The sequence below is a fragment of the Daucus carota genome, chromosome 3 (genome assembly GCF_001625215.2).
Source record: "Daucus carota subsp. sativus chromosome 3, DH1 v3.0, whole genome shotgun sequence".
NCBI classification, from domain to species: Eukaryota; Viridiplantae; Streptophyta; class Magnoliopsida; order Apiales; family Apiaceae; genus Daucus; species Daucus carota.
Genome location: NC_030383.2, coordinates 4,790,180 through 4,804,935, shown reverse-complemented (window position 1 = coordinate 4,804,935; position 14,756 = coordinate 4,790,180). Strand labels below are relative to the sequence as shown.

Here is a 14,756-nt window from a genome sequence, read left to right as displayed (position 1 = left end):
CAGCCACCAAATCATGACCACTCGTTGCTGTGATCCTACGGTTGAAAAAGAGACTCCCCGCAATGAAACATTGCAACCCCGCAATGAAACATTGCGGGTATACTTGTCCCCGCAATGAATCATTGCTGGGATACAAGTCCCCGCAATGTTTCATTGCTGGGAGTCTCCTTTTTTTCCTTGGACCCTTTTACCCCTCCTTTCACATATCATATGCCTTGTAGAGTTTATTTAACATTTTAAATTATATTAAAAATATTGTTAATATTAGAAGTAATGAGAAAATTTTAATTTTTCTTAGTACAATATATGAATAATTTTCTATCTAATTTCTATATATTTTTATCTTATTAAATATTTTATGTCTTTTTGCTATACGAATAATTTTACTTATTTGAACACTACTGCTTGTTTCTTAAATATATCGAACATATGTTTGAACTACATAGTTCACATGCTCCTTTAAGGTTGATTTACTTTTTGCAGCTAAAGTTGAATTATTTTATTACAAATTATTCATTTTTTCCAATTCTCTTTTGTACTGGTAGTGTTTTCAAATATACTCGAAAATATTAAAATCAAAGATGAATATCGAAATTATGAATTAACATCACTTAAATTGGTCGAATATTATTAAGAACATATAAGAAGAGTTTTTTTGACAAATTATTAACTTTTTCCAGTTCTCGTATGTAAAAGTAGTGTTCTGAATATATATTCGAACAAATGCAAATCAATAATACTCAAACAAAAACAAATCAAAGAAAAATATCTAAATTATTAATAAATGTAACTTAAATTAGTATAATATTAGTAAGAACACATATATTAATATTTTTTAGCTAAAGTATAAATTCTTACAATTTATTGAACTTTTTAAAATATTTTAAACAAAACAAGTAATATTTTCATCCCCGCAATGTTTCATTGTGGGGATAGTTTACATAATTTTCATCCCCGCAATGATTCATTGCGGGGTGTTAAATTTGATTAACAAGGTGGTTGGATGAGGTGGATAGTTTTTATTGAAAAAGATACCCGTCATGAGTCATTGTGGGTATGTTTTTTCTAAAATAGACCCCGCATTGATTCATTGCGGGGTGGTTTTTTTTTAAAAGATACCTGCAATGATTCATTGCGGGGTTTATTTTTTTTACTCCAAAACAACCAAATAAAGATTCGAACCTTGTACCTTGCTACTGGTACCTTGAGAGGCTTTCAATTCACACCTCAATCTCCTGTGAGATCTTCTGCAGTGCAAATGGGAACCGGTGACCTAACTTGCAATTGAAATGAAAGGAGAAATCGGGTTTTACCCGGTTTTTCACCACCCGCAATATTTCATTGCGGGGTTTAATTATTAAATATTTTAAGATTATAAACAATTAATATTTTAAAATATTTGTGATATAATAATTTAATATTTTTATACATTATAGTGATACAATTATTATGAATAATAATCTTAAAATTTTAAATTTTAATATATATATTGAATTAATGAAGATAACTATATATTTAAAATGAAAAGAATTAATTTAAAATTGAAAATGAAAATAAAAATTTATTAAACTAAAGTGGTGGAAGGATAGTCCGGGGAGTTGAATTGCTTCGTAGTTCCCGCAATGAAACTTTGCGGGTACTTAACTACCCACAATGTTTCATTGCGGGTACTTACATTCCCGCAATGTTTCATTGCGGGTACCTTAGTACCCGCAATGTTTCATTGCGGGGAGTCCTTCTCATCCAACGATCAGGATCTGATGGTTCGCTATCCAACGGTGGCTGTATAACAGCCCCATATATATATATATATATATATATATATATATATATATATATATATATATATATATATATATAAAAAGGTCATCGTGAATGAATGATGAGTTCAAGCCGTATCAAATTCGTGTATTTCCTCACTGGGCAAATTTCCTTGAATCTGAAAACTTGTTTATCAAATACTACTCTGTTTTTTTTTCTTTTTTCTATTTGTCATGTCGGGACTGTTCATAACATGAGATAAATTACTAATTTATCTTAAATCCGTAAGACTAACTATAATCGTGAGTAATCTTATTGGATACGTATTCATGAGTACTTTAATGAGGTGAAGTTTTTATATTTAATATTAATATGAAACTAAAAATATTAACAATCAAAAGTGTGTATTGGCAAACTTGTCAAAGACAAACAAGAAAAGTATTAAAAAACGGAGGGAGTAAGAAATGTGTCACGTCCAATTTAATGTCATTCACGCGGACTTGTCAATCAAGTCCGATCTATCTGTTTGTTTTATCGGCTTTGTGTCAACTGTCAATTTAAAGTTTAATTTACTGTTTAGTTTAATGAAACACCAGCGAGTTTAGCAATTCTGCATTGAAACAGACTTGCTATCTGTACCAAGTGATTGACTTGATAAGTGATAACGGTACATAATTCAGTGTATTGGTAGCAGGGTGATTGATTGATGATGAAGTCTATGTATGGTCAGTGTATTCGGTGCTAATTGTATATATTTAGTACTCCCTCTGTTTCTATATTCTTTTTCTCATTTGAGATGCTGGCACTGTTCATAACATGAGACAAATTGCTAATTTACGCATAATTTATAGGACCAAATATAGTCATGAGTGATCTTGTTAAATTCGTATTTATGAGTATTATAATACAGTGAAATTTTTATATTTAATATTAATATGAAATCAAAGATATTAATGATTAAACATGTGTGTTGGCAAACGTGTCGGAGGCAAACAGGAAAAGTATTAAGAGACGGAGGGAGTATGTATTTTAAATCGGGGTAAAAATACGAAATCCTAAAAAAATACCTGATTTTGGAATGTGTATGGTATGATGTTAATTCTTACTTTAATGCAATCACTAATATGAACAATTATGGTATATTGTACTCATGTTTTACACCCAGACGGCCAGACCACTCACCCCATACAATGATGCTTTTAATTGCTTACATGATTCTTCAGCCATGATTTAAGTATGAATGTGTATTGTCACTGTAGGCATTTTGAAATTTTGGTAAAATATAATTTTATGAATTTTAAAATAAATTTAATTTCAATAATATAATTTTAATTCTTAAATTTTCTTTCATAAACAAAAAAAATTGAAAATAAATTATAAAAAAATATTTTATAACATATATATGTAATTATAATAAGCTTATATAAATATTGGAAATGAAATTTTATTCCTTTTGAAATATTTAAAAGAGACATAAACTAGGATTTAACTTGTTATAATTATAAAAAGTTATATATTTTTCATATTTACTATGTTATTAAAGGATATAGATCTTGATAAATCAAATATTAGATATATTATTTTATTATTAAATTTAAAGAGTTAGAAGACCAAAAAGTCTAAACAAATATCAACGAATAAAATTTTTGATATTTTAGTAATTAGTTAATTACTGTATAGGTGAATACTTGAGATGACATCAGTCTCTGCACAAATATCATGTCATATTTTTATACTTTAATGTGATTAATTTACTATACTTTATAAATACACAAGAAAATTTTGGTTCTATTGATGCGTGAGTATAATTTCTTATTCAAAGTTAATGTTTTTTAATTTTAAATTTGAATATCACTCTTTTAAGTTTATAATTAATTACGTAGTACAAGTTTGTTTGTTTTTTTTTTTATTATAATTACAAGTTTGTTTCTTAACTACTCAGATAGTCAGATATAATAACAAAACTTTAGCGCACACATAATAGTTGTTCGTACGGATGTGTTAGGATAATTTATAAAGGGGATTTTCTATGGTGTGCCCAAGGGCACACAATAGTCTCAAACTCCTATAAAAATAGCTTTTTTGATTGGTGGATGAACAATAAATGATGATGGCCCCCCTGCATTCACATCAACTCCACCAATCAAAATAGACAATTTTTATAAAACTTAGTGTTTATTGTGTGCCCTTAGGCACACATTAGAAAGACCGAAGTTATTATTGTTCACTCTACAAAAATATAATATTAGAATAAAAGAAATAAAAGGTTTTTTGTCTGGAAAAATAAAAGGTCTTTTGTCGGGAGTGAGAAAAAAAATGAAAGGTGATGAACTGTTGGACAAAATACCGGGCCATCCTGCTTTTGGTATATTCGATGCGGTTGCAAATTGACAGTTTCAATGAAATAGCTTTACGAGCATGAATATTTATACGAGAGCGGGTAAAAGAAAATTCATGAAATATATGATATGAGAGAGTAAAAGACTTTAATTTATATAATTAATATGAACAAATGAGATCCGTGGCATTCATAAATCAATCAAAAATGAGTGTTATCTGAGCAATATTATAAATTAATTTGGATTTCCAGAAGGAAGAGTGTATAAATCAATTTTTAGAATTTTCAATTTATTTCATAAGGTCAAGAAGTTATTTTCTAAATACATGCTGTTATCAATACAAATCAAATATGCTGAAAGTAATATGTTTATCATAGGCAGAGACTGACATCCCTGTGGTTAAAATATCTCTAAGAAAATGGTAGGCTAAATTGATATAAAATATTGAATTTTTTGATTTAGTGATTATGATAATAATAATTGCCTATAATTTGATAAAAATTATTATAACAAAAATAAATGTATTATGCCTCAGAGAGGGTTTGGACTTTGGAGTGTAACTATCAGCTGGTCCAACAAAATTTAAGATAACAAAAAAGGGAAAATTGATAGATTTGGACAGTATCCAACAAATTTATTTGAGATGGTAGATAATAAAAAATGAAAGGCTCTTATTTGGACAAAATATCAGGCCAAATAATGATATTCGGTATTCGGTTGAAATTGATAGTGAAATGATGTGTATGGCCTAAAGGGTAAAACTGGAACCACAATTAGTCACAGTTGCTCTGTTAATGCCGTCATGTTCATGGCCTTAAATTTATAACTACTCTTACAAGGACACATTTCAGACAACACTTTTTTCCTCAATGGCTGCAGCTCTACCATTTGATGATCATGGGATATCAGCAAGTAGTCATCATAGTACATTGTCGAACAGTTTCCGAGAAATGTGGCAACCTCAGTCTGATGTTTTCAGCCAGAGTAGTTTTCGGATGGACGACGAAGAAGAGCTGAGGTGGGCAGCTATTGAGAGGCTTCCTACGTTCGAAAGACTGAGGAAAGGTGTCATGAAGAAAGTTCTTGATGATGGAACAATTGTTTCGAAAGAAATAGATGTCACTTGTATTGGATATAGTGCTAGAAAACAGTTGATGAATAGCTTCTTGAAAATTGTGGAAGAGGATAATGAGAAGTTTCTTAGGAGATTAAGGCATAGGATTGACAGGTAATATGTTGATTTATTGTTAAATGACCAATTCTCCCGTGAGCCTGAACTCTGATACCATGTTAAGTGATTTTTTTTTTATTTTTTTTTTGCCCAAATACCATGTTAAGTGATTAATTCTCCCAAAACCTTGACGTTTTAGGAGGAGGGAGGGGCTTACAAGGATCATATATTATTCTAACAATTATGATTTTGAGTTTATGATTGAATTTGAGTGATTGGAAAAAAAGGAACTGAGTTTATATGTTTGCATGTGTGTTCTTAGGGTTGGGATAGACATACCGAAAATCGAAGTGCAGTTTGATCATCTATCGGTGGAGGGAGAAGTGCATAGTGGAAGCAGAGCTCTTCCTACTTTGCTCAACTCTACTTTGAATGCAATTGAGGTGATCTGGATTACACAATAAATTTATGTTACTGTTGTTCTTTCTTTCTGAGTGTTTGTTTAAAGAGGTTATTAACCTTGCATTACACTAATTTTAGTTTCAGGGCTTGATCTTCATTTTTTTGTCGTTTTTTTTTTTAATTTTTAAAATATATTCCAACTTCACATATATTAGCAAAAATCTGCTTACATCGGGCTCTTCCCTGCTCATGTTCTGTTTATGAGTGAATTACAGTAATGAATGAATTTAAGATGATATATCACTTTCGTTGGAGGGGGTGAACTGCAGAATCAAGCAGGTTTAGGCCACAACTCAGCTAGCCTTTAAAAATCGGGAAAAAGAAAGAAAAAAAATTCTATTGATCTTTGAAAATAGGTTATAGGTAGATTTAGTTTCTTTTCCCGTGTCTCCTTCCGATTGAGGGTTTCTAAACCCAGAACTGTAGAATTCTGGCTGGAATGGGGGTGGCTACCAATTCTTCACTTCTCCTTTTTATTTGTAGCCTTGTAGACACTGTGTTTTTATTGATTTGTAGTTTAGGATACATACCAGCACTGGGTGGGTTTGCTTAGGTTCTTTGAGCTCTTTTTTTTTTACAAATTTTATAAATTTAATTGGGTGGTGGAGGATGACTACTGAGGTAATACAAAAGTTTAAGTTTTTGCAACTGCTACTGCATTGATATTTTTTTGGTTTCTGACTTTCTGCTTGTACTCATAATTAATAATATTTATTGTATATCTCTTGACACCAGAGCGTTCTTGGACTGATTGGACTTGCCGCAACTAAGAAACAAAAAATTGACATTCTTCAAGATGTTAGCGGCAAAGTGAAGCCCTCGAGGTACATTTTGTTTTTGGTGAAGATCTTTGGACAAGTTTTGACTTGGTGATAAGTCGTATTGTCACAATATCAGTACTTACTAAACTTATGCATTGTTCTGGAAAGGTTTTGTTTTTTGCATTGTTGCTTGTATGTGTTTTCTAGTCTGTGCATGGAAAGCCAGGAATCTGGCCGTCTAGCTAGGCATCTTAGCTAGCCAACCTTTGGAGAAGATAAACTGAACATTTAAATATACGAGAGTAATTAAATGGACTTCAGCTTGCTAGTCAACACTGCACCAGGCCTCATATTATGTTTTCATATATCGTTATAGTTTTTTTCACGTTTTATTTACTGTAATTGATGAGTAATTTTCTTTACACAATGAGCTAATGTTTGCTACCGGGCACCTTGCATGTTGCACTTCTCTAGAAGAAGAAAAGAAAACAGTGTCGAAACTTATTTGAGACTATCTGGTTGCCAACATAATAAACACAAGCTCTTGGCATCCTTCATGAACACCCTTGTGTTAGTTTTTGTTTTTTTCTTCTAATAATATCCGTTAAAATTAGGATGACCTTGCTATTAGGCCCGCCTGGAGCTGGTAAAACAACACTGTTGCTAGCACTTGCAGGGAAGCTTGACTCTGAGCTATGTGTATCAGGAAGAGTTACCTATTGTGGCCATGAACTAGATGAATTTGTGCCAGAGAGGACATGTGCATATATAGGTCAGACTGATGTACATCATGGTGAGATGACGGTAAGAGAGACACTGGATTTTTCAGGACGGTGTTTGGGTGTTGGAACAAGATATGAACTGCTTTTAGAACTCTCAAAGCGAGAAAGAGAGGCAAATATCAAACCTGATCCTGAGATAGATACATTTATGAAGGCCACAGCAGTCGCAGGGCAAAAGACTAGTTTAATCACAGATTATGTTCTAAAGGTCTGTTACATGTTTCTTCTACCAGACAGTTTTATATAATTAACATAAGTTTTGGAAAGCATAATCACTCTTCGATCTTATGGCTTAAAATTAGATGCTTGGTTTAGATATTTGTGCGGATATCATGGTTGGTGATGACATGAGAAGGGGAATTTCCGGCGGTCAAAAAAAACGTGCAACCACTGGTATGTCTTTTAAGGTGCTTTTTAGCTAAATATTTGAACAAAATATATATGTCTTGCTGTTGAGTAGTTTAGATAATTTGAAGGCATGAAGCAGCTCTACTATATGCCCATTTTAATGTTACTGATTGATGGTGCTCTAAGTTGCAAGAAATGTGCTGTATCTCCTAAAAAAAATTTGTTCTTCATTTTGTTTCCACTGTCGCCAAAGTTGGAACATTCTGTTATGTGATGTTCAGGTCAATATAATAGTACTTTTAGTTACTGCGATTATGTGCTTATCTAGTTTTTGCACATCGTGATCCAAAGTCTAAAGTTGAGTTTAATGATAGTATAATATGTTTCCATCAGTTTAAGCAGGGTTTGTTGATTTTTTGCAATAAAATCGGGGATATTGATGTTTGGGAATAAAGTTATATTTTAATTATAAGTATATGTATTGCAGGAGAAATGCTGGTTGGACCAGCAAAAGCTTTTTGTATGGATGAAATATCCACAGGATTAGATAGTTCTACCACATATCAGATTGTCAAATTCTTAAGGCAGATGGTTCACATAATGGATGTTACCATGGTTATTTCTCTTCTACAACCTGCCCCAGAGACCTACAATCTTTTTGATGATGTCATATTGCTCTCAGAAGGTCGAATTGTTTATCAAGGTCCACGTGAAAATGTTCTTGAGTTCTTTGAATTCATGGGCTTTAGGTGCCCGGAGAGGAAAGGAGTTGCAGATTTTCTCCAAGAAGTGACTTCTAGAAAAGATCAAGAGCAATATTGGTTAAGAAAGGATCAACCTTTCAGATATATATCAAGCTCTGAGTTTGCCGAGGCATTCTATCAATTTCATATAGGTGAACAACTTGCATCAGATCTTAGTGTGCCTTATATTAAGTCCAAGAACCACCCGACTGCATTGGCTACGAAAAAATATGGGATCTCCAATATGGAACTGTTTAAGGCTTGCTTCGCAAGGGAGTGGATGTTGATGAAGCGTAATTCTTTTATACACATATTCAAAATCACACAGATCACAATTATGGGTTTAATAGCCATGACTGTGTTTTTTAGGACAGAGATGCCATCAGGAACTTTGGCAGATGGTGGCAAATTTTTCGGAGCCCTTTTTTTCAGTCTAATTAATGTGATGTTTAATGGGATGGCAGAGCTTGCAATGACTGTTTTGAGATTGCCTGTCTTCTTTAAGCAAAGGGATTTCTTGTTTTATCCATCATGGGCTTTTGCTTTACCTATTTCAATCCTCACGATCCCCGTATCTCTTATGGAATCGGCAATATGGATAATTCTCACCTACTACACCATTGGATTTGCTCCTGGTGCCAGCAGGTATGAAAGGCTTACATGATACAAATAGTATATAACTTTAAATTAAACAAATACATTATTTTAATGACTTAGAGTCTGTTAAATCATTTTCAGGTTCTTCATGCAGTTTTTGGCTTTCTTTGGTATACATCAGATGGCCCTCTCCCTCTTCCGGTTCATTGCTGTGGTAGGTAGAACACCAATTGTTGCAAACACATTGGGTTCCTTCACCTTGCTTTTGGTTTTTGTTCTTGGAGGATTCGTGATCTCTAAAAGTAAGTAGCATGATTTTTATTCACTAACAAGCCTTCCACTTTTCTTCAGCTAAAGAAAATTGCAGATGTCGCATTAAGTAACACTGTTTTATATGACACAGAGTATCTGATAACTATTTAAATCCATGTTCTTATTTTGCTCTTTTTATATTTTCATTCTTTACCATTTAAATAGGCGTATAGTAGTTATGCTTCATTAATGTGGCTGCAGATGACCTTAAACCTTGGATGAAATGGGGAATTTATGCTTCTCCAATGATGTATGGTCAGAACGCCATTGTAATGAATGAGTTTCTTGACAAAAGATGGAGTTCCGTAAGTTCTGATTTGGCTCCGGAACCTTGGTTTTTTCCCCCCTTTAATTGTTTTCTCATATGGACACCATTTATTTATATATATTTATATAACAGTAATTTTTCTAAAAAGACTCATTTTCTTCCACATTAAATATGATGCAGCCAAATATAGATCTCCGAATCGATGAGCCAACTGTAGGCAAAGTACTTCTTAGATCCAGAGGTTTCTTCACAGAAGAATACTGGTTTTGGATTTGTGTTGGAGCACTTTTTGGATTTTCCCTTCTCTTTAATGTTTTATTTATTGCAGCACTTGCTTTCTTGAACCGTAAGAGAATTTACTGCTTGTACTTATTTAGCTGCACTTTCAGTTGGAACCAATAACTAACAAGCTTTCTCATTACCACGATTCAGCATTTTCGGGTGATTCAAAAGCTGTAGGCGAGGTTGAACATAGCAAGAAAATGTCCTCAACTAAGAAATCTGAAGGTCTGGGGCTTTACCTATTATGCATTTTCAATCAATTATTTATCTATGAACTGAAATAATCTCTTTAGATCATGTTAAGCTCATTATCGTTGAATAGTTTGTAGACAACAATAGTTGTTTCATAAAGAGAGACAGGGTACTTTATGTCCCCAAAAGCTTTAAAGATTTATTGCACATACAGGCATTTATGCATGTCCTATAGAAAGTTAGAGTACTGGATTGTTCATACTTAGACCAAATATGGTTATCTTTATGCTCTCAACGAAGAATCCTAGTTCGTGACAATTAAGTCATTTCCAGTAGGCTGGTAGGTTGCTTGATATCGAACTCTGCAAATATGTTCCTTTTCACAGTTTTCTTATTTAATGGTTTTCCAGTCTGAGAGCTTGAAATATTGATATGTCTTCTAGAGTTTACATGCATTTTCATGATACTGAGATTATGTCTCATGTTTATTTTCTCAAGTAATTACAGGTACCAGCACAGACTTGATGAGCACTTCAAGTTGTCAAAGCTCAACAGTATATATCTTGGACAAAACTTCAAAAAAAGGAATGATTTTGCCCTACAAACCACTTTCGCTTGCTTTCAGTCATGTCAACTACTATGTCGATATGCCTGCTGTAAGACCCTTTTTCTTTCCGAAAGAGTTGCATACATCTCATTTCATTTTTTTTTTCTTCCTGTTCATCTGTGGATTTGATTTTCTATATAAGAACCATAAATCAGAAAATCTTAATATTCCACAAGGAATTTAGATATGTCATCATATTTATGCGTCATTAATGGACTTTGCACATCTCAGTATATTGAAAGAAATATTTGTCCTTATTTTATCCATTCATTAGTAATTAAATTACAGCAATTCTTCCTGTAGGAAATGAAGACTCGAGGGGTTAAAGAAGAACGCCTCCAACTGCTGCAAGACATTAGCGGTTCTTTTAGACCCGGGGTACTGACAGCATTAGTAGGTGTTAGTGGCGCAGGAAAGACAACCTTGATGGATGTGCTAGCTGGGAGAAAAACTGGAGGATACATTGAAGGGAGTATCTACATCTCTGGTTACCCAAAGAACCAAGAAACATTTACTCGAGTTTGTGGCTACTGTGAACAAAACGATATTCATTCACCAAATGTCACTGTTTATGAATCACTTCTATATTCTGCTTGGCTCCGTCTGTCTTCGGATGTGACAACAAAAATAAGAAAGGTTTATAATGAAAGTTGTGATATAATTTATTCCACAATTCTTATCAATAGGCTGTATTGTTCAATAAAATCAAACTTTTTCCGTATATGTTGATATATCTTACACCGGCCATTTTCTTTAAATTTTGACAATCTCAGGCATTCGTTGAAGAAATAATGGACTTGGTTGAGCTTGATCCAATTAGACATGCCATTGTCGGGCTTCCAGGTGTAGGTGGCCTTTCAACAGAACAAAGGAAGAGGCTAACTATAGCTGTTGAGTTGGTTGCTAATCCATCTATAATCTTCATGGATGAACCCACTTCAGGACTTGATGCTAGAGCTGCCGCCATTGTTATGCGTACTGTGAGAAATACTGTGGACACAGGAAGAACCGTAGTGTGCACAATTCACCAACCAGGCATAGATATATTTGAATCTTTTGACGAGGTTGGTTGGACAATTTATTTCTGTACTTGGTCCTTACCTTTCTATATACTCAACATTGTTGCTGTTGCAGTTGCTTCTGATGAAAAAAGGAGGGCAAGTCATTTATGCAGGGCCTCTAGGTGTCCAATCTCAGACACTAATAGAATACCTTGAGGTGAGAAATAAACTCTCCTCGCGATTATTTTGTTTTAATATTTTTTGTAGGGAAGGGTATTATCAATATTAAAAAAATTTAACTGGATTGCAACATCTGCAAACTTTCATAGGCTGTCTCTGGCGTTCCTAAAATTCAGAAAGGGTACAATCCTGCTACATGGATGTTGGAAGTAACTGCTGATTCAGTTGAGGCCCAACTGGACATTGATTTTGCTGAGATCTATGCAAAGTCGTCGCTATATCAGTAAGTAAAACATGTATAGTTTACAAAAATTACCTGTTCTCCACATTTTTTGCGTTTTTTAAAATGGTTTTATTTTCCTCCATATTCTTTCCAGTACAAATCAGAAACTTATTGAAGAACTCAGCAAGCCGCCACCTGGCTCACAGGATCTATCTTTCCCAACCAAGTACTCCCAACCATTTATTACCCAATGCAGAGCGTGTTTCTGGAAACAGCATTGGTCTTACTGGAGGAGCCCAGAATATAATACTATTCGTTTGTTCTTGACAGTTTTCATCGGTCTTGCATTTGGTGTTATTTTCTGGGATACGGGTAACAAGATGTAAGTCGTTCATTTAGCTACTTGGTTGTACAAATTACTGATGCAAATACATATTTACTTATCTTGAATCCAGATAAAAAGGATGTCACATTCATTTAACCATTGAATTTCAATTAATTATATAAAGCTCAACAAATTAGCAATATGTGTTGCAATTTACTCTGTACAAGTGAAAATAAGCATTATTTTGTTTTATTTTGCTTGTGTATCTACTTAGATGCAGGTTGTTGAGAAGCAGCTACTATGTCATTATAATCAAATTTTGTATTTGACAGAGAAAAACAGCAAGATCTACTGAATCTCTTGGGCGCCATGTATGCAGCAGTTCTTTTCCTTGGAGCCACCAATGCCTCTGCGGTGCAGGCTGTGGTTGCTATTGAACGAACTGTTTTCTATCGTGAAAGGGCAGCTGGGATGTATTCCGAATTCCCTTATGCCTTTGCTCAGGTATTAAATGTTTTTTTGAATTCAAATCAACCTGCTAATTTTAACTTTAGAAAGTGACAAACTAAATAAAAGATAAATAATTACAAGAAACAACGTTGGTTTGCAGGTGGCTATAGAAACAGTCTATGTCGCGATTCAAACAGGCATATACTCTTTTCTTCTATACTCAATGATGGGATTTGAGTGGAAAGCAGCCAATTTCTTTCTGTTCTACTACTTCATATTCATGTGCTTTCTTTACTTCACCATGTACGGGATGATGGTTGTTGCCTTAACTCCTGGCGTGCAAATTGCTGCAATTGTCATGTCGTTCTTCCTGTCCTTCTGGAACTTGTTCTCCGGCTTCCTCATTCCTAGACCGGTACTGCAACTCACTTCTTTCATCTACAACCTATTAAATGCATTTTATTATATTTCCCCCGAAAAATAATTGAATGAGGATTTTGCATTTGCAGCTAATTCCAATATGGTGGAGATGGTACTACTGGGCATCCCCTATAGCTTGGACAATCTACGGGCTCGTGGTATCTCAAATAGGCGATAAAGACTCAGCTCTCGAGGTGCCTGGAGCTACTAACGTGACACTCAAGGCGTATCTCAAAGAAAACTTGGGATATGACCATAATTTCATCCCGGTGATCATTGTAGCACATATTGGTTGGGTTCTTCTCTTTCTTTTTGTGTTTGCTTATGGCATTAAGTTCCTCAACTACCAAAGAAGATGACCATCTTTCCTGCTAGTCTCTGATCCTCAGAGATTCTGATGAAACAAGTTTTTGCTGTCTGTCTATGACAAAGTTCAAGAAAATATTTCAGAGGCTCATGACAAGCACAGGGGAAACATTTACATAATGTTATTCTTTTTAGATTTTCGAAATGTAGAATCCAGTTAGAATTGGATGTTGTTTACTATTCTAAAAGTCGATGATTAATCACGATTAATTTCGGTTGTGTAGCTTGTCGAACCGATTAAATCTCCAATTAATCATCGTTTTGTCCGATTAATTCTCGATCAATTCAATTAATCTCCGATAAATCTTTGTTCTATGACTTCATCGATTATGTACGATTCCTGCTTTCTACAACAACGATGGGTCAGATACTTTAACTTAACTAGTAAAGAAAAAATCTCCTGCGAAGTAGTGCAGCCTCTATGATAAAGATAACTATAAATGTTTTAGTAAACGTGTGTCACACAAGGGGTCCTCAAGAGGAATTAATATCCGCATATAAAAAGATCCACAAAAAGTACCTTTCTTCGTGTCTGCCTTTATGCCTTTCTTCAAGTTTCCTCTCAAGTTGAGCACATACATTTGCAACTGTCTAAAGATTTTTAATAGTATGAGCAGTTTGTCATGCTGTTAGTTAATGTATGGAGTTGGTTAAATAAACTAGTTAAAGCTGATCTTTAACACAAGAGGAGAGAAGTCGAATTTTTCTTTTTACCGATAATGTTCTCGAGTTTTAATTTGGTTAAGAACTTCTGCACATTTTTTTTATTTCCGTTTTTTCATTATTTTAGTGAGCTAACTGAAAACTCTGAAAATAAAATATATTAAAGATATAGAATTCTTTTAATTTGATAGTATTTCTCCATTATCTTAAAATTTTATTTTTCTAATTTGATGTTCAATTTTAACCGAAATATTTTGGAAGAGAACGTTAACAAACGTGTACCCTTCTATTATATTTGGGATTTATAATATATTTCGATTATTTATGTATTAAAAAACCAGAATTCTAAGATAAATTATTAATATCTAGATCTAATGATATGATTTGTATTTTTATATAAAAAGTTACAATCATGTTTGAGCCATTTCTTTACGGTTTTCTTTTTGAATTGTCAATCCAATTTTTACATTTCAAAAATTATTAAATATAGTTAATGATCTCAC

At 33.4% G+C, this 14,756-nt stretch overlaps 1 protein-coding gene across 2 annotated transcripts; it reads left to right on the top strand.

Moving 5' to 3' along the window:
* The first annotated feature begins 4,835 nt into the window (after positions 1–4,835).
* Positions 4,836–13,758, top strand: LOC108213236 (pleiotropic drug resistance protein 2). 2 transcript variants are annotated; one of them, XM_017385008.2, is made up of 19 exons: positions 4,836–5,328; positions 5,594–5,714; positions 6,469–6,557; positions 7,109–7,484; positions 7,579–7,669; positions 8,112–9,012; positions 9,106–9,266; positions 9,478–9,581; positions 9,725–9,890; positions 9,977–10,051; positions 10,526–10,674; positions 10,929–11,261; positions 11,399–11,689; positions 11,760–11,843; positions 11,956–12,089; positions 12,184–12,411; positions 12,687–12,858; positions 12,965–13,219; positions 13,314–13,758. In XM_017385008.2, exons 1-19 carry the CDS (start codon positions 4,970–4,972, stop codon positions 13,581–13,583), a joined length of 4,359 nt encoding a protein of 1,452 aa, XP_017240497.1. In that variant the 5' UTR covers positions 4,836–4,969; the 3' UTR covers positions 13,584–13,758. The 2 variants fall into 2 exon arrangements, with proteins under 2 accessions (XP_017240497.1, XP_017240495.1); XM_017385006.2 differs by having other exon boundaries at positions 10,517–10,674.
* The last annotated feature ends 998 nt before the right edge of the window (positions 13,759–14,756 follow it).